Here is a 19,047-nt window from a genome sequence, read left to right on the forward strand (position 1 = left end):
TTTAGCCTGATTAACATAAACAATAAGTTTATAACATAAACTAGTAAAAAAAATTACTCCCATAAATTTCTTTTTTTACAAACAAAAATAATGTTAAACCCAATCCAATTCAATTCCAATTATTGTCCTACGAAGAAAGAATAGCTAAGGTTGCAATTAAATGGCTGATATCATCAATTGCAGACTAGACTAGTATTTAATCTTTGAAAGCAGGCAAAAGTCAATTAATTACACTGCCGAGTTGATATTAAATGGGATCGATACAAAGTAATAACGTAATGAAAAGTTTGATTGCTTTCTATAATACTAGAGGAATTAAAGTTGAACTGATTTGCTGTAATCATTTCTATAAATGGTTTATCATTTTTTTATATTTATCGATTACATAACTATTATAAAGTTGAACAGGTTGAGGGGTTTCTTTGGTTGAACACGTTATCTTCAATAGTACGATAAAAAAAATGTATTTACCGAGAAAGTTCTGAGACCGAACTTTCTCACTAAATATGTTATCAAACACTAAAAACATTTTTATATCTGTTTATTACAAAGAACAGGTTTAAAATGAGGTCAAAAAAGTACAACTAATGTACTAACTAGATTCTTTTACGCCACAATTTTAGGTATGTCCTGCATTTAAAAGCAGATACTGGTAGTAGTAAATGCGAAATATAAAAACAGATATTGTAAAATAAGCAACCTAAGAATCCCAAAGGCCCATCTCAGAGTTGGTCCGCATTTCAGTTTGCTCTAAAAAGGGATGTCCTACCACAATCAGTACCATTGACAACGCTGGCAATATTATCCAATAGTATTTTTTTTTTACATTTCGCTTTTGGTTTCCATAGATTCAAGTCCATGTCTTTTTATGTGTTTTGTTTTAAATTTTATTAGTTTATGTTGTAGTAATAAGAAAGAAGACTAGGTAAACGGAGAAAATATATTAATAATTAACATATTGACAACAGAAAGAAGAATTGAAGTATCAAAAACAAAAATGTAATATAAAAGAATTATAAATTTAAATACAAATTTGGGATAAAGAATACATATCTGATTAGCCAGTTACAACAGTTTATTCTTTTCCTTTGGTCTACGAAAAGATTTTGTTAAGCATGTGCAGTAGAGTAGGTCCTTAATAGGTAGTCCTTTCTCCTTTTCAACTCTTTCTATCCAAGAATCAATGATCTCTCTTTCTCTAATAGTAATACCAGTCACTATATTAATGCGCATGTTCCATCGATCTCCAAAATTGAGATAAACCCACACGACATGTCAACCCCACTAACTAAATTTATTCCCTCACGTTTCAATCGACTGAAGTCTGATCAATCGTATCGTGTACTTTAAACAACTGCAATCAGTTTATTTAAATTCAAATTAAAAAGTAATTTATTCATGTAGGATATTTTAGCCGCTTTTGAACTTGAAATTTCTTATATTGTATTTTTTCGGACCAATCGTTCGTTTCCAATATCGTTTAATGATACAACTATAACAAAACGACTTAAAAACAAAACAATAAAATAAACCTTACCGTTTAATATTGTTGTAAATATTTATTATTGAACTTTTTTGTTTACCACAACAAATGAAGCTTCTAATTGAAATCGAGAAAGGGGTAGATATTTAAAAGCAATCATAACTAAATACGAACAACTTTAATGTACATATCTAATGTCGAACTTTTTCCGTAATTTGTAATCAATAGCTATATCGGGTCAGTAAATATGTTAGTTCGTATTTATTATTGCCCGTGTAATTTAGTAGACTTATTAAAAAGTTATATTGCAGTTGATTATATTTTCTTCAAATATTTTTCATAGATTTGAAAATAAAAACATGATTCTAACAAGAATAATTATGTTTTCTTGAATCCTTTACTGAGACTTTTTAAAAATATTACCTTTTTATTAACAGAAAAATATTCTAATGTCAAAATAAATTATTTCATAAGTCGAACTTTAATGTTGTCAATGGTTTTTATTCTTATAGGTCTAGACACCACATAGAACCAACTCTTTTTTGGAAAATAACCAATTTCTAAAATCATGGCTTGGTGGTAAACCATTGTATACAGAGTTTCATTCAGAATATTAAACAACACAGTTTTGTATGCCGATGTCCAAACTGTTCTTTTATAGAACTATTTCGTTTTTTTCTTTTAAATTCTAATGTTTATTCTTCTTTTTTAAAACAATTACAATGTTACATAGATTACATTTTTATCTTATGCGGTTCCAACCTTTTTAAAACGTAGTGCTAATATCTCTGTTAGGTTTTTAAACTATGCAAATAGTGTTAACCAAACTTCCCCGGCCGAAAATCGGGCGAGCAGAAGTGACTCTAAACCCGTGAAAGAACATAACATGAATCGATTGAAGGCAGTGCTGAATTAGCATAATATCAGATACTACAAACCTCGCGCATTCACTGCTGTCTGAATATAATACCACAATATTAACAAAAGGCTGTTTTTTGATCTTTAGTAGAACATACTATTTGACCACTCATGCTTATCCGTCAGGACTATACTGTACTGGGAAATAGCATACCTTCAGAATACCAGCGTTAAGTATTATGCCATTACTGTTATTCCAACGTAAGCGTTGCTTTTTTGGAAAATGTTATCGCGATTCGTGAAGTGTGTAAAAGTTTTTTTTATACCACGTAGGTGGCAAACAAGCATACGGCCCATCTGATGGTAAACGGTTACTGTAGCCTATAGACGCCTGAAAAACCATACAGTTCGGGCATTTGTATTAAACCCAATCTTAAGAACCCAAAGCTAAAACTATAGGTCTCTTGAAATAATTTGCTACAGGTTCTGGGCTACGCGCTGGGTTAATCTGGTTGGCTGAAGGCCAACTGTTTGTTGGTTGGAACCAGTAATATAAATAGTATCAGAGATAGAAATTTACGATTAAATATCATAAACTAGGTTTGACTTAACAATACAGGCATACATCGCCACATCGTTTATTTCGAAAGCGATTGGATTCTGTTTTATGTTAATTACTATTTCGATTGTTACTTAACTGTAGTTATTCTTGTAAACCAATTATGTGGATAATAATAATAAGTGAAGACAGGTGAAAAACGAGGTATTATCGTAAAGAATTTAATTCAGATGTAATGTGAATATGTACTAATTGAAACCTAATGGTGTAGGACATAATGCTTATATTAATGTAGTATTTGCTCGCAATAAAGATAAGCAAATTAGATGTTTTCATATTATTCAAGTTGTGAATTCCTACGAGAAATAGCACTTGGTGCCTCTACCTACACCATAAGCGACTTGACGTGTAGATAAATTGATGTTGTCTGCCTTTTGCTCGGTATATGAGTTCGAAACTACAACAGCGATGGGTTTAAAAACATTCAAGATGCTAATATGAAAATTTTAGAAAATCTACAATTAGAACAGACGATAGCGTAGAAAAATTCTACGGAAAATAAATTCGAAAACAATATTTTGGTCCAAATTCAGACAGATTTATTTTTATAATGAAAATAACTAGCTACGTATAGTTGTAAAATTTTAAGAAGAGCGAAAAGGACTTTAGTTCCGAAAGTTTTCCTTAATAGTACAAATAGAGTAAGGGAGAGAAGATATGAAGGATTATGAAGCTACTCTTTTTTATTTTCTTAATAGTCTCATCTTCTGGCATGATGATGTTAATATTACTGCTAATTCCGTAAATATAATGCCCATAACGCTATCTTTAATTCTATAAATCTATAGCATATTAAAAATCCCAACAAAAGCATCTCTGAAAATAAAGCTTACATTTATGGCAGTAATATTCCATGAATATTTTTTTAATGGTGCCCACATAATGTACATATATGTAAATATTTATTAAATATATGAAATTCATATGATAATATTCGATGTCTGTTTTAACGAGTGGATACCTCACATTGTAAATACATATTTATGTAGGTACCATTAATGTCACCAAATGCGCTGATATTTCGTAATAACGCTAAATCCTAAGCTATTGCTATTTAGTAAATATGCGTAAATATTTATTTACAATACTAAATTAAATACTAAACGATCTCTACGCTCTATATAAATTTAATTTTATTGTGATTATAACTCAGCATTGGCAGTCGATATTCTGCATGTCTTTTTAATTCGTTTTCTTTATTAATTTGGCATCTTTCATGATCCAGTGTTACTTACTGCTATTTTTATAAAGATTTAATGTATTTTGTAACAGAGGCAATGAGAGACAAAATGCTACCGCGATCATTGTACTTACTCAAAAACCCTCCAGATGCAGTCAATATCCGATGTATATAGTATGTAGGTACATCGGATAAAATAAATGAGTTTGAATTAAACATTTTTTTTTAAATTGTTTTACATTGAACAAAAACTATTGATATACAAACTTGCGTTTAGAAACATTGAATTTTCATCCAGTAATAAATTATTACTATCAGTCATTACTATAAATATATGTATGTTATTTTATAATAATTTAATGTATACATATTATATGATCAACTTCTCCAATCATATCCCAGTTACAATCACAATAATTCATAATAGATAATTTATTGAACACCGTAATTCCAACAAAACTATGACGCTAATGATGTTTATATACATCACTAATTTCACTAATATTACATATCTCATTGCATAACATTAAATAAATTAACATTACATGTCTCAAAGTGTAACATTAAATAAATTCACAAATATTACATGTCTCAAAATGTAACATTAAATAAATACATAAATATTACACGTCTTAAAATATGTAACATTAAATAAATTCACATACATATATTTTATAACTCCATGAAAGGGTATTACATACTGGAAGCATTCATCTTTGGGTCTTACGTGTATTTTCTCAAATTTTATCGCCTTTCTTCGTTTACAACGATCTATCAGAACGGACATTTTAGATACGATATCTGCAAAATTCATATTTTCTAAACACATTCACGATTTTATCGAGTAAATAGCTTTCTACATAATCCCGGCGTCACAGCGTATATACTATATATATATATATTCTTGATATTTATACAAAGTCAAAACAAAAAAATTACACACAACTACTTATTATTCACTATAAGTAAATTATACGGCCATAAATTAACATTTACACATTAATAACTATAACTGAATTGGCCGTTATAGCATTCGCGTGCATTCTAAGTCGAATATTTACGTTGGAATTCACCTACCACTTATTTTTACTACGACTTACTTTCGTTACATTAAAAATAATTGTATAAGATGCGGCATACCAATCGTCACTCTTAATTAGGTCTAATTAATCACCTAAATGATCACTTGGCGCGAATATTACGGTATAATTATATACTATATGCCATTAATGATTAACCGCGTAAATATACATACGTGGTGTAAATAATCTGAGTAGAGGTACCGACGACGCGACAAAATCTAAAATTACGACGAGCGAAGCTTTTACTAAATATTTAGATGTTTTTTGTAAACTAATGTGCATGAACTAACAATTACGACTAATACCAATTGCTGTTTAATATCTATTAATTATTTAGGGATATATTCATTAGTGTAACTCAATAATTATACGCTAATTAAAGTAAATTTAATACATTTTCTGATAACACAAATGAAGTGTCTACTTATCTTGAATTTATATGTATGCTCTACTAGTTGAAATTCTTAAATATACCCTCAATAAATCTCTACCAGATTAATATCATTGGGTGCCCCCTATGTATTTCGAATCGTATTTTCTATCTAATTACATGACAAACGAGCGCACAATACCTTCATTTATGTAGTTGTGCAGTACAGCCAATATCTCCCAATATGTTTGCAACCTTACTACTTACAATTTCTAAAACCTAATACATACTTCGTACCAATAATTTAGATCTTTACATAGCACAGCCTTTAAGGCTACGTTTACGATTATTATCAATTTAAGAGATTTGAAATAGAGAAAAATCTAGAGGAAGAAGGGATTTTAAGAAATTTCTAAGACCTGTACATTTGAGCACATACAATTTTTTAAATAATTATAGAGACATACATCGAAATGTTCTTGACGACATCCGTAGAGGATATTCAAATGTAATTTATGATTTTGAAATAAGAGAGCTTTAAAATCCTTCGATGACCCCGTAGGCTTCTAAACTAGACATAGTGAGATATAAAAGCCAGAGGGAGAAGAAGAATATGGAAGTGATGATTTTAACACCACGTGGGCCCCCGAGTTCGCCTCCAATTGACTTCCGTCTCCTCAACACCAGAACTAAGACAGCGAATGCGGCTTCAGAACAGTACATCGTCACGCTGAACGCGAGGCTGTTGAAAAAAATCATTATTTTTTTATATTTTACTTAATTGACTGATGGACTGACTATTACTAAAGATGGAATGATTGTGTGAAAGATGATATAATGATGATATGAATAAAAGGAGAGTATGCTCAGATATGACGGCCGTTAGAGAACAGTGGAAGAGAATGACATACTGCGCCGATCATAAATAATGGGTTTCATATAAATTACTACTCGATGTTTTCAACAATAACCCTATACAACTCACACCGCGCTATCTGGTACCAAGCAAGGCTTCCACCGGTTTAACACACCTCTTTACTTACGATGGTCGTGGGTTCGATTCCTCACTCGGTATTTGGATTCGTGACTATGATGAAATACCCAGATCAATACAAACAGGTCTGGATGTTTATGATGCATATTAAGTATATATTTACCATAGCAGTTATTTAAGTATTTACATCAGTTGTTTAGTACTCACAGCATATGCTCTGCTTAGCTTGGGACTAGATGGTATTGTGTAAATTGTCCTAAGTTATTATTAAACTAGTGGTCGTGCTATGGTCGAAATTCGACTATATATATATATATTTTTTTTATTTTATTGACTAGTTAATATAAATTTTATTTTATTATAAGGTTCTATTATCAAAGACAGAAAGAGATCTATGAGCGTGTGTATAAAATGCATGGTAGTATCTGTAATTCATTTTTATGCATAATTTAAAATATATATATATATATATATATATACTGCACTTGTTCTTTATATAAACTGTAAGTGTGCGAAATGTTATATTCCCCCGTCCGTGCAATTTTCATAAAAAGAGCTATAAAGTTTTTGTTTCACGTATTAGTGTATAGATATAATATACATGTAGCTAGAGCGTTATGGACTGATGTCTATGATGAGGTGATCGTCATCATGTGTACGCTCGTACCTCTTACGATGCTATTCATTCATCGAAAACCAAGATGTTATGCACCCGAACCCAGTGATTTCTCTGCCATATCTTACAAAGAAGGTGATTAGCGGTTGACTTGAATTGGGTGATACTTCAACTTCACGTGTTTATCCCATTTATTTGGGGTCGGCGTTATGTGTTCTCTTCCATACATACGCATCCGCGGCTTTACGTGTTGATACAATGATAAATACACTTACTTGCCAGGGTCGACCAGGAACTTCTCATTTCTGCTCCAATGGACGATGGCAGCCACTGTCCATGCTACTCCGATGCCCAGGAATACATTGACAGCGTTGGATCCGGTGACATTGCCGACAGATGCGTCCGCGTATTTATCTTGGATCGCAGCCACTTTACTTGCAAAGGTATCTAGTAAAAACAAAACAATCGTCATACTCGGGAACGAGTGCTGCAAACAGCACTCGTTCCCGAGTTCCTGATTCTCCTGAGAGCTTTGGAAGGCAAGTATCAATTGAGATTGTACTACATAGTAAGTGTTATTTTCCTGAAGTCAATTTCATTGTATTATTTCATCGAATTTCACTGTATTTTTTTTTTTTGTTTAATTGTAACGAATTCTAGGGTAACAGTTATTATTTAAAAAGATTGGAATAAAACGGTGATAGTATAATACAAGAAATGAAATGACAAGACTATCTAATGGGACTATCTGATCGTGCTTCAAGTTTTCTCAATTTTAGAGTCTTACCTGGTATACTAGTTCCTAATGCCACAAAAACGATGGCCGTAACGGAGTCTTTGATGCCCAGGGTACATCCAAAATGTGAAGCCACGTCGCCTATAACAGCGGTCACCAGTCCAATGCAGATAATTGATACGACAAAGCAAAGATATCCGCCACCAATATCTGAAAAAAATAATCTTTATCATTACAAATCTTTGAATTTTTCGGCTTAATATTATATTCTAATTTATATATATACTAGCCATACCTGCGGTTTCACCCACGTTAAATTTCAATACAAAATTTAGCCTATGCATTATTCTGATGCATAAACTATATTACTGTAAAGTTTTATCAAAATCCGTTCAGTACTTTTTGCGTCAAAGAGTAACAAAGATCCATCCATATTCACAAACTTTCACGTTAATAATGTTACTAGCTTTTACAATCAAATTGAATCAAAAATATTTGTTTTTTTAAAATAAAAAATACCCTATGTTCATTCTAAATTTTGTACACATATTCTTGGAGAACATGTGTACAAAATTTCATGATTATCGGTTCAGTAGTTTTTGTCTGAATGTATAACAAATATACTTCTAGGGCTTCGCCCGGATGTATATGTAAACCTTCCTCTAGAATCACTATCTATTTTAAAAAAATCGGGTCAAAATCAATTGCGTAGTTTTAAAGATTTAAGCATACATAGGGACGGACGAAGTGTAATGATTAAGAACCGCGAGATATCGAGTTCAATTAAAAGTAAGAAACTTACCAGTGGGAGGGACGAAAGCAAATATGATTTTCCAAAATAAGGTGACAACGTGCAATACATAATCGAAACAAGATGGAGGCTCATCTGGATCGTCTGAACCTGAAATAGTATGTATACATTATTACAATTATATAGCAGGACAATTCACACAGCGCCATCTAGTCCCAAGCTAAGCAGAACTTGTGTTATGGGTACTAGGCAAAGGATATAAATACCAAAATACATTTTTTAATATACGTAGAAAACATCCCCAGACTGGGGCGAAGGGGATTCTGAGAAATGGGCACTAGTAACCCTCATTGCTAGCAATGTACCATATTAGGTCGACCTGCACGCGGTTCTCCTGGAAACCATCGTGATAAATTCGCTAGGAATTTATCACGATGGTTTCCAGACCAATAGACCATAACCATGCATGAAGTGAATTCATCATCTTATTATCCTCCACTGGTGCCCCACCAGCGTAAACCGTTAGCGTGGTGCAACATTTCACAAAAAAAAAACACCTAAACCGATATAATACTTATGAATATAAGTAGATGTTAGTACCGTACGAGGATTCGAACCTGCCATCGGAAACAAGTCAGTGTGCTAAACCGCTAGACCACTGAGGCATCTTATTATTACATTACACCCGCGTCAATCAGCGCTGGATGCAGTCCAGCAATCAGTCCAACAATAGCTGAGCCAATAGCTATAAATATAAAGTTCTAGTGTCACAGTGTTAGATGCCATACTTCTCCGAAACGGCTTAACCGATTTTGAATAATATTGAATATACGGTAGGTGTGAGAACTGGTTGGTATCTATTTTTTATATACATAAATGATAAAGACGGCCGAAGTGCAAAAATCTTTGGATTTTTTTAAAATGTGGCTTCAAATACACTCCTAAATTTTCACCCTTGTGCCACTAACCCCTATTTTTATTAGTAATAATAATTTATATAACAAAACAAAGTTTTCCAAGTCAGCTAGTCTTTTCAGAAAACCTTTGTGCATATATATATATACATAATTCTGTAACTTTATAACTGTTTTATTATGAGTAATAAATAGATTTATTATTTCCCCTGCCGGTCTGGAGTGCCATCTGCACTCGACCGCTATCATCCGTTGAAGCTGTAAAGGCCAGCTGCGGTCAACAGCATTCGAATAATCCGAAAAAAAAAATTATATCTAGAGAAAAATACAAACAAATAAATACACAGACATGTTATTCTATTTAAGGGAAAATCAATATATAGTCGTAATGTCCCTATATAAATCTGATTTTCGCGTGAACGTTAATATTTGTATGGGCTGGATAAATATTTGTTCTCAGAATTCAAACACTAATATAACCCGGAAGCAACACTGAACTGTTTATATACGAGTAACTACATATCACAGCTATATATCACTATATATATAAAATTCTCAGAACAGACTTGCCGAACTTACAGAACAGAATTTCATTCGTAATTAAAACTAATGACATTAAGACTTCCTAATGTTTAAATAGTAATTAATTAACAATTTACGATAGATCAAGATTAGTAAATAAAATCAAACTACTTCTTATATATAAAATTCTCGTGTCACAGGTTTCGTTCCCATACTCCTCCGAAACGGCTTGACCGATTCTCATGAAATTTTGTAAGCGTATTGAGTAGGTCTGAGAATCGGCCAACATGTATTTTTCATCCCACTAAATGTTAGGGGTAGTCCACCCCTAATTTTTATTTTTTAGACAAAATTTTTAGTTTCTATTTTTTTATGATACAACATACAAAAATACATACAATCCTAAATTTTCACCCTTCCACCACCCATCATCAACCCCTACTTTTTTTATAGCGTTATTAATTTATATAAAACAACGTTTGCCGGGACAGCTAGTATTGTATATTTTCATCTCGAAATTATTCTGAACTGACGGCAGATTTGACATAGCATAAGAGTCTGTAACAGATCTACATGAACAAAGATATTTTGAATTTGAATTTGAATATATTTATTTATGTTCATTATGTGCGCCACCTTTTTTTGTCTTTATTTATTTTCTATACCATTAAGTAGTCTGAAAAATTAGCTTATTATTGCTTAGCGATAAGACCGCCTTTTGTATCAACTTATGTAAAACTAGCTGTTCCCGCGACGAAGTCCGCGTGGAAATTAACTTTATTTTTATAAAATAAAAGTAGCCTAAGTTAATCCTTATTACATCAGGTACCTGCCAAAAAAAGTTCTGTCAAAATCGGGTCAGCCATTTCAGAGATTAGCCGGAACAAACTGACCGACAGACAGACAGACAAAAATTATAAAAATTGTTATTTTGGTATATGTGCCGTATATATATTCATATGCATGTAGTAAAAAACGGTTATTTCAGTATTACAAACAGACACTCCAATTTTATTTATATGTATAGATTATTATTTTAATTATTTTCTGTATCTGGTGCAATAAAGTGTATAAATAATAAAATGAACAAATGAAATTTGTTAGGAACTATGCGTTACATAATTGATTCCCAGATAACAAACTGCTATCTAATTGATACGAATAAGAAAATATTACATAAAGAAGAAGGGAGGGGGAGTAAATAACGAGATGACTGACACGGAAGAATGGAACAGAAGACATATTACACCGATCCCAATTAAATGGGATAAGAAAGAAACAGGTGATGATGATGAAGAAAATATTAAATAACAAGAATAATATTCTACAGTGAAGTAAATGTACCTGAACTGGCAGTTAACGCTTCTGTGAACTGTTCTTTCCACGACGACGTTCCTATTATAATGGATGCGTTTGCCCTTTGCACCAATTTGTCGACTGTATTCTGTTGAATAAAACATATAATGAAAATAATGAGACCGAAATATACAATACTAATATTTTTAAACAGATTTAAACGAATATTTTTTTGGTAAACTACGAGTAGCTATGCACGCGGTTTATATAGCCTATGTGGTATTCTGATGCAGAAGCTATGTTACTGTAAAGTTTAATCAAAATCCGTTCAGTAGGTTTTGCGTGAAAGACTAACAAACATCCGTACTTTCGCATTTATATTATTATATTAGGATTAGGACTAGTAGTGTAGTAGTCGCACCCCCAGTTTCACCAACTTGAAATTTGTATGTTATTCTGTTGTATAAGCTATGATATTATACAATGTCATTAAAATCAGTTTGTAATAATAGTAAGATAAAGGTGTTTATTTACCACTTTCAATGTTTCAATAAACTCGTGACCACGGCTAGTGCAACCAAATCGAAACGTCGAGAGAAGTAAATGAATTTATTTACCACAAAAAGGTGTTAAGCCCCGTTTAACAATCTTAATAATGTGTACTAAACGCGAAAGTTTATAAATAAGTATTGGAGACCAAGGTTATATTTGTAGAAAACCACCCGCGGAGATACCTCTGCGTCACCTCTTTCAGCCCCTAAGCAGTTTGCTTTTATAATATATTTTTCCAGTGAAATAAGGGCGAAATTAAACAGAGCCATGACATCTTAGTCCACCGAAATAGTAATGCTTGAGGGGAACGACGAGCACCACATAATAACGTGATGTCCGTGATACTGTTCATGTTTACAGGAGTGACCTCCTAGAGGTCAAGCTGACATGATACAATGGTCATTATTAACAATCGCTTTCTACCCAAAAACAATTATCACAGATGTACAATGCTCGTTACGTCGTAATAGCGTCAGTTAATATATATCCTCATGTAAATAGTTGACGGTTACCACCTACCACTAGGTGACCGAGAGATTGTTTGTAATTTCAGTTAATAAAAAAAATTATGAAAACAAAATGTTTTTTACATATTTCATAGATGACACAAAGGTACTGCCACGGAGAAGGTTTCCCTTTAATGAAATAAATAAGGCAAAAAAAGTGATCCCATATAAAGATTATAATAAATATTAGGTACCTTAAACTCTTTGCTCTCTTTGATCCTTAGTTGTGCTCTGGTTATTTCACCAGCTCGGGGAAGTCCCATCATAGCCACAACAGCTTCTTCTTCAGGTAATGTCGCCAAGTGGTTGACTTCATTGCCACCAGGTATCACCGGATTATCGTCATCTGTAGCACAAATGGAATAAATATATAAATAACATTAGAAATTTTACACAGCGCCATCTAGCCGCATACTAAGCTGAGCCTTTGCTACGGGAGAATTGATTGGTACTTAAATATATGAATTGTAAAAAACATCAAAAGACACTTATTAATTAATAAAGACAGTATTTGTATTACGCGATGAACGATCCAGCTACCATCGGAAAGTATAGAAGAGTGGCAAAAACTTAGACTATCGCGGTTGTCTAAATAGACGTGTCGTGAGTCCTACAAGTTATAATTAAAAAATATATTTTTACTTCATCGTTAAGTTTAAAAATAAATTTTGCTTCAGGTAAAAATATAAAGATATTTTTACCTCTAATTCACACATTCTAGTAATGAAAACAGCAACGGTAATCTCTTCAGTTAGTCTATCTAAGAAAACAACAGGGACAATGTACAGTACATGTACAACATTTATTTGAAAAGAATACGAACTGAGTTTCTTGTCAGTTCTTCTCATCTCGAAATCATTCCGAATTGACGGTAAATTTGACATATCATACGAGTTTTTAGATATTTTTAATAGAATTTCAATTTAAATATTTTTTTTTTACAGATCAGATTGATACAATAAATCATAGATACATGAATCGAACCCGAGACCGTTGGAAAGTAAGGCGGTGTGCACAACCCCTAAACTTATGCATATATATTATAATATTACATTCGGGGTCTATTCTAAATTAGTAGCAGTATAACTACTATTTATAAGCCACAAGACGTCGCTACGAGTAGTTCAGCTGCCCTATTTACAGGTATTCACGAATCACGTCTCACCGCTAGTTACGCTATAAACGAGCTCGTGGCGATCTACATATACCTACTTATAAATAGACACGACGTACTGTAGCTCATTCAACGTTGCACGATTGCCTGCACTATTTAAATTTTCTATTTAAAACTTTATTTTTTAGGTAACTGGAAAATCCAGCTAATGGCATATAATTTAATATATTTAGCATATTGGATCGGTTTAGGAGATACAATAAATACTAAATGTAGCTCAATTGTAGAATAGAAATTAAAAATACAGGATGTACTCGTACATAGCAATGAGAATATAACACGCTGATAAATAAAAAATATTAACTACAAACAATGATCTGAAATCAAACAAACCTTACTTTCAAATAAAGATCCATTCGGAAAACGTGAAATAAAATCAAAATAATAAATAAATAAAAAAAAAATTAAATATAAAAGCCTTTTTATTTCTTGCTTATTACAAAATTATGGCGTTAGTAACTTAGAAATAAATATTTATCACTATTTATTAATTTATAATTATTCAAGTATTTTTATTATTATTATTATTAATCTATTTGTTACTAATATATCTAACGTATAATAATGTAGTAATAAAACCCTGGACAATTTAACCAGTACCATATAGTCCTATTCTAAACAGAGACAAGCTAATTGAAAATTGGACTAACTTACCTAAGTGACGTCCAATTGTAATTTTGTGAACGTTGATCTGAAATATAATTGATTTACAGTGTAGTATTCCTATTCGCTACTATATGGCATCGCGATTTTAGAGTTATTTAAAAAAAAAAAATAATGCAAATTTATCTCTGTGATGTGGCAACCCCATGGATCACTGATTTAGAGCTGAAATCTTCAGATGTACATTACCCATTATGAACGGGATCAGCAACAGTAGGCTGATGTTGGGTCGGGCGGGTGATTATATTTCAGATCAACGTTCACAAAATTACAATTGGACGTCACTTAGGTAAGTTAGTCCAATTTTCAATTTTATTTCACGTTGATCTGAAATATAATTGATTTACAGTGTAGCTGTTCAGAGTCGCTTCATAATGGGTATTATTAATTATTATTAATAAAAGTATTTATAATAATCAGCATTTTTAATTATTTTTCAAAATAATGTAATTAAGCACATTGATTAATTGTTCATAAGAACTAAAAAAAGATAATTCTAATGTTAATATAATTCTAATCAGACTTTTTCAATTGTAATATTAATTAATTATTCAATACTAATCGAATTCCAAAAATTGTGTATTACAACTATTTTTAGTTGGCAAATTATAGAATTTTCCGAAGGTCAATGTCCTGACCAATCAGCTGTTTTCCTTATCATGTCAAGAGATACGCCCGCTTTATTCACCGACGAGGTGGCGGGATGTGTACTTACAATATCAATTCCACTATCCTCCAGAGTGCATTTGATGCATCTACTAATGGTATGCTATGATGTCCGATGGTAAAACTTTTGATATGATTATGAGGTATTGCTCCTTATTTCTAATTACTAATGTATGCTTGATTTACTCCTGAAGCATGTTAGATGGTCATATATTTGGTTCTTGATGTTAACATGGAAGTTCTAAAACTGTTTGTTTTTTGATGTCTATCAATTCAGTGAATTGATGGAAATAGCGATCTTATTTTCAGATATTAATATATACTCAAGTTTTATTATGTACAGGGTTTGAGCCCATTGAACAGTGGTTAGAACTAGTAGAGTTGTTAAATTTTTGCCGAGTACTTCAAGATTTAGAGTTGAAGTGTTTGGTAAACTAGCCAGATATCGTAATACCACAGATGGGTTCCACATTCCTCTGTATCGTTATAGTGATTATGTATTATTATATATTATGATTTCAATCTATATACATGTCTGAGAAGAAACCATTTGATTCTGCCATCTGATCCAACCATGTGTTATAACCAATTCCACTCTCAAAGTTTTCAGTAAAGAATAAAAATAAAATAATATTATTATTATTGAAAGGGATGGAGCCAAGTATTGATCCTTGATTATGTTTGTGTTAACAAAACTGGCAACAGCTTTTGTAAGTAGTATATACTGTTTCATTATACCTGTTGATACAGATGCTAGCTTGATGTTTAATGAACTCTCTGGCAAACCTCGGTGTCTGAATGTTGTCCACAGAAGAGGTTCGTTGTCAGGGTAAGTTGACAATATAGTGGATGAGCTGTCCTAAAGGGAAATAACAAGAGGTTATTACTAGTTTGCATATGATGGGTTTAGTTACCAGGAGGTATCAGAGTTAAGTCTCACAGCAGGTAAATTATCCAATTTTGTGTTGAACCATCCATATTACAAGGTAGATGGATTTTCCTTCCATGAAACATACCCATCACAATAAATCAATATGTGAGGTTTCAAATTGACTTCTTATTCATTGGAATGCCTTGTCATTAATTTCCCATTCTGTGTCCATATTTGTGTAACAGGATTCATCAGCAACAACATTTTCTTTTGACTTAATGTATGATGCATAAATATTTATATTTATGTTTTCACACCAACTCCACATGTCTATAGTGATGTCGTTCAAGTTTGAGTATTGAACACTGCCCATTTAGTTAAACACCTGCGATAGTAGTAGTGTTATCAATTTTTGATAATACATTACAGTTTTGCAAACCATTGACGCCCAAACTAGGCAGCTAGTAATTCTAATTGGTAAATTACAACTGCTGTTCGGTATAAGATCATAGTCCTCTAACACTTTCATCATTATACTTATCATTGCGGTGTAATAGGGCCATGTAGCCCTTTTCATTGCTCTTTAAGTGTCCTATCATAAGAGATATAGCTGGACAGGCTGATACCAGAGTACCAAGTAACTTTACAAAAGCTCTTATTTAACAGTCTCAGATTTTTTAATTTTGTTGTTAACATTTTAATATCAATACATTTTTATAATGGTAATTTAAATCTCATAGTGTGGAAATAAATAATAAATCCAAGAAACTGGCAGGATGTAAGTCTCTCTAAGTTAACATACTTTTTCAGAATTAACAATGAGACCCAAACATAAGAAAATAAGGAGGGTGACATGTCTATTGGCTAAACCTTTGTTATAGGTACATCCTATACACATATAGTCATCAAGATATATTGTTGACAGGTAGCCATGCCTCTGAAGGTAAGCAACTACAAATACTGTGAATTGAAGTAGAATATTCTTGAAATATTTTACTTTAACAAATTTGTTAAGAGGCTTGAAATTTAGGTTGAACCAAAATTTTCCATTGAGGAATTTAATTCATTGTCTTCATGTTTACATTGTGTTACAGCCTCTAGATTGAGAAAATTATAGCAGTGTGAGTTTTCTTTCCACTTACTGACATATTATTTATTAGAGTTGTCAAATGTATTGGTTGACATATGAAAAAAAGGTGGGTACAATATCCTTGCACTCACTGCAGTATGACTGGATCACTAGTTACCGCCCATATGAAAGAAATATATATATATATATATATATATATATATATATTTATTAAATTGTCAGCATGTACCTGATGGCTGTATGTACCATTAGTGCCTGTTGGTGTAGGCACCTTATTGCAGTTTCTTGGGGCGCCGCTAGATCTATGGTGGTCTCTGCGGCTGAGTGAACTTGTAATTCCTTGGTCCACTTTTGTTGCTTCCTGTGAGTTTGGAACAGCTTGCCAAGTTGGACCCACTATGTTTACAGATTTGCTTGTAAACTTTGTTGTTATGGGTCATTGTAGTTTCTTTATGTGTATTAAGGAATAATAATTAGCTGTAATTCTTACTCCTAGGTTTTCTGTATATACATGTTTATCCTTTTTGTTTTTTCCCATCATTGTGATAAAAAATTATTTAACAATGGTGATAGAATCACCCTTCTTGTTTAATAAGATGATGGTTCCTCTCATTTAAGAGTTTACTTGCATCACTCAATGATTTAAATAATAGAATGTTCTCAGCACCTGATTTTTAATTAGGTCTGAAAGAACTTGTCCAGTTATAGCTGTATCGCTGCTGTGCTTCTACAGTTTTGTCCCTCAGTTTAGAGCTCTCATTTAAAATTGCTTTCACCTCAATACATATTTAGTATTGGGCCTAAAAATACTTACAGTTGTAAGAGATTTTTGTTTTTCTTCAATAAGTACTTGTTTGTTTGTATTATATTTGTGAAAAAATTATTTGATATATGTGAGAATATGTATCTTTCTGCTGTATCTTCATATTTTCCATCCAAAAATATTCATTCTTTCTCATAATCATTGCCAAAAGCTTCCCCATATGGTTCTAGGTCCTCCAAGCTTGGTTCATCGCTGGCATAATGTCCCTTTTTAATATCTTTGTAGCAACTTTTAGGCACATAAGTGAGCTGTCACCAAGGTCTTCACTAACAGAAGTCTCAGTTTGTAATACATTTGTAATGTCTGAAATACAAGAGGCCAAGGTATAAATAAAAATATAAATGTTTTTGTCCCATTATGTAGCATGTACCTATCTCCTACAATATTCAGTTTTGTCATTGGTATCTCGTACCAAATGAGCATAACAAACTAACTAAAGGGTGCATCATGTGTCTCGTGACTTTAAGTACACGAATTCTATAAATAGAAACAACAAAATACGTGGTAGGTTCTCACAATTCTTTGTTCTGTACATAGGTATCTTGTACCAAAAAATGAATAAAGTAGACTATAAACGTTGGTATCTCATACTAACGTCGATCTTCGTGTCTAAGTATCTCGTACTGACACGGATAGTATAAATAGAAACTACGAAATACATGGTAGGTACTTACGATTCTTTGTTCCGTATATAGGTATCTCGTACCAAACGTGAACAAAGTAGATTATCCACGTTAGTATCTCGTACTAACGATGATCTTCGTGTCTAAGTATCTCGTACCGACACGGATTCTATAAATAGACACCACGAAATACGTGGTAGATATACGATTTTTTTGTTACGTATATAGGTATCTCGTACCAAACGTAAACAAAGTAGATTATCAACGTTAGTATCTCGTACTAACGATGATCTTCGTGTCTAAGTATCTCGTACCGACACGGATTCTATAAATAGAAACCACGAAATACGTGGTAGATACTTACGATTTTTTTGTTCCGTATATAGGTATCTCGTACCAAACGTGAACAAAGTAGATTATCAACGTTAGTATTTCGTACTAACGATGATCTTCGTGTCTAAATATCTCGTACCGACACGGATTCTATAAATAGAAACCACGAAATACGTGGTAGATACTTACGATTTTTTGTTCCGTACATAGGTATCTCGTACCAAACGTGAACAACGTAGATTATCAACGTTAGTATCTCGTACTAGCGTTGATCTTCGTGTCTAAGTATCTCGTACCGACACGGATTCGTACGGGAACGAAAAAC

The 19,047-nt window shown here is 32.4% G+C and overlaps 1 protein-coding gene across 2 annotated transcripts in view; it reads right to left on the bottom strand.

Moving 5' to 3' along the window:
- Nucleotides 1-6,129: 6,129 nt before the first annotated feature.
- Nucleotides 6,130-19,047, bottom strand: part of LOC131843492 (sodium/calcium exchanger 3) — a 118,409-nt gene continuing 105,491 nt past the window's right edge. Inside the window, exons 3-8 of one of the 2 annotated variants that reach the window (XM_059192170.1) lie at nt 12,674-12,825; nt 11,476-11,569; nt 8,741-8,839; nt 7,990-8,148; nt 7,478-7,649; nt 6,130-6,334 (exon numbers count right to left, since the gene is read on the bottom strand). In XM_059192170.1, coding sequence (XP_059048153.1) covers nt 6,130-6,334; nt 7,478-7,649; nt 7,990-8,148; nt 8,741-8,839; nt 11,476-11,569; nt 12,674-12,825 — 881 coding nt within the window. Of the gene's footprint in view, nt 6,335-7,477; nt 7,650-7,989; nt 8,149-8,740; nt 8,840-11,469; nt 11,570-12,673; nt 12,826-19,047 lie in introns of both variants that reach the window. The other variant, XM_059192162.1, reaches the window with a different exon arrangement.

The sequence above is a fragment of the Achroia grisella genome, unplaced genomic scaffold (assembly GCF_030625045.1).
Source record: "Achroia grisella isolate CSIRO2021 unplaced genomic scaffold, CSIRO_AGI_Agris_v1 utg1086, whole genome shotgun sequence".
Taxonomy (NCBI): Eukaryota; Metazoa; Arthropoda; class Insecta; order Lepidoptera; family Pyralidae; genus Achroia; species Achroia grisella.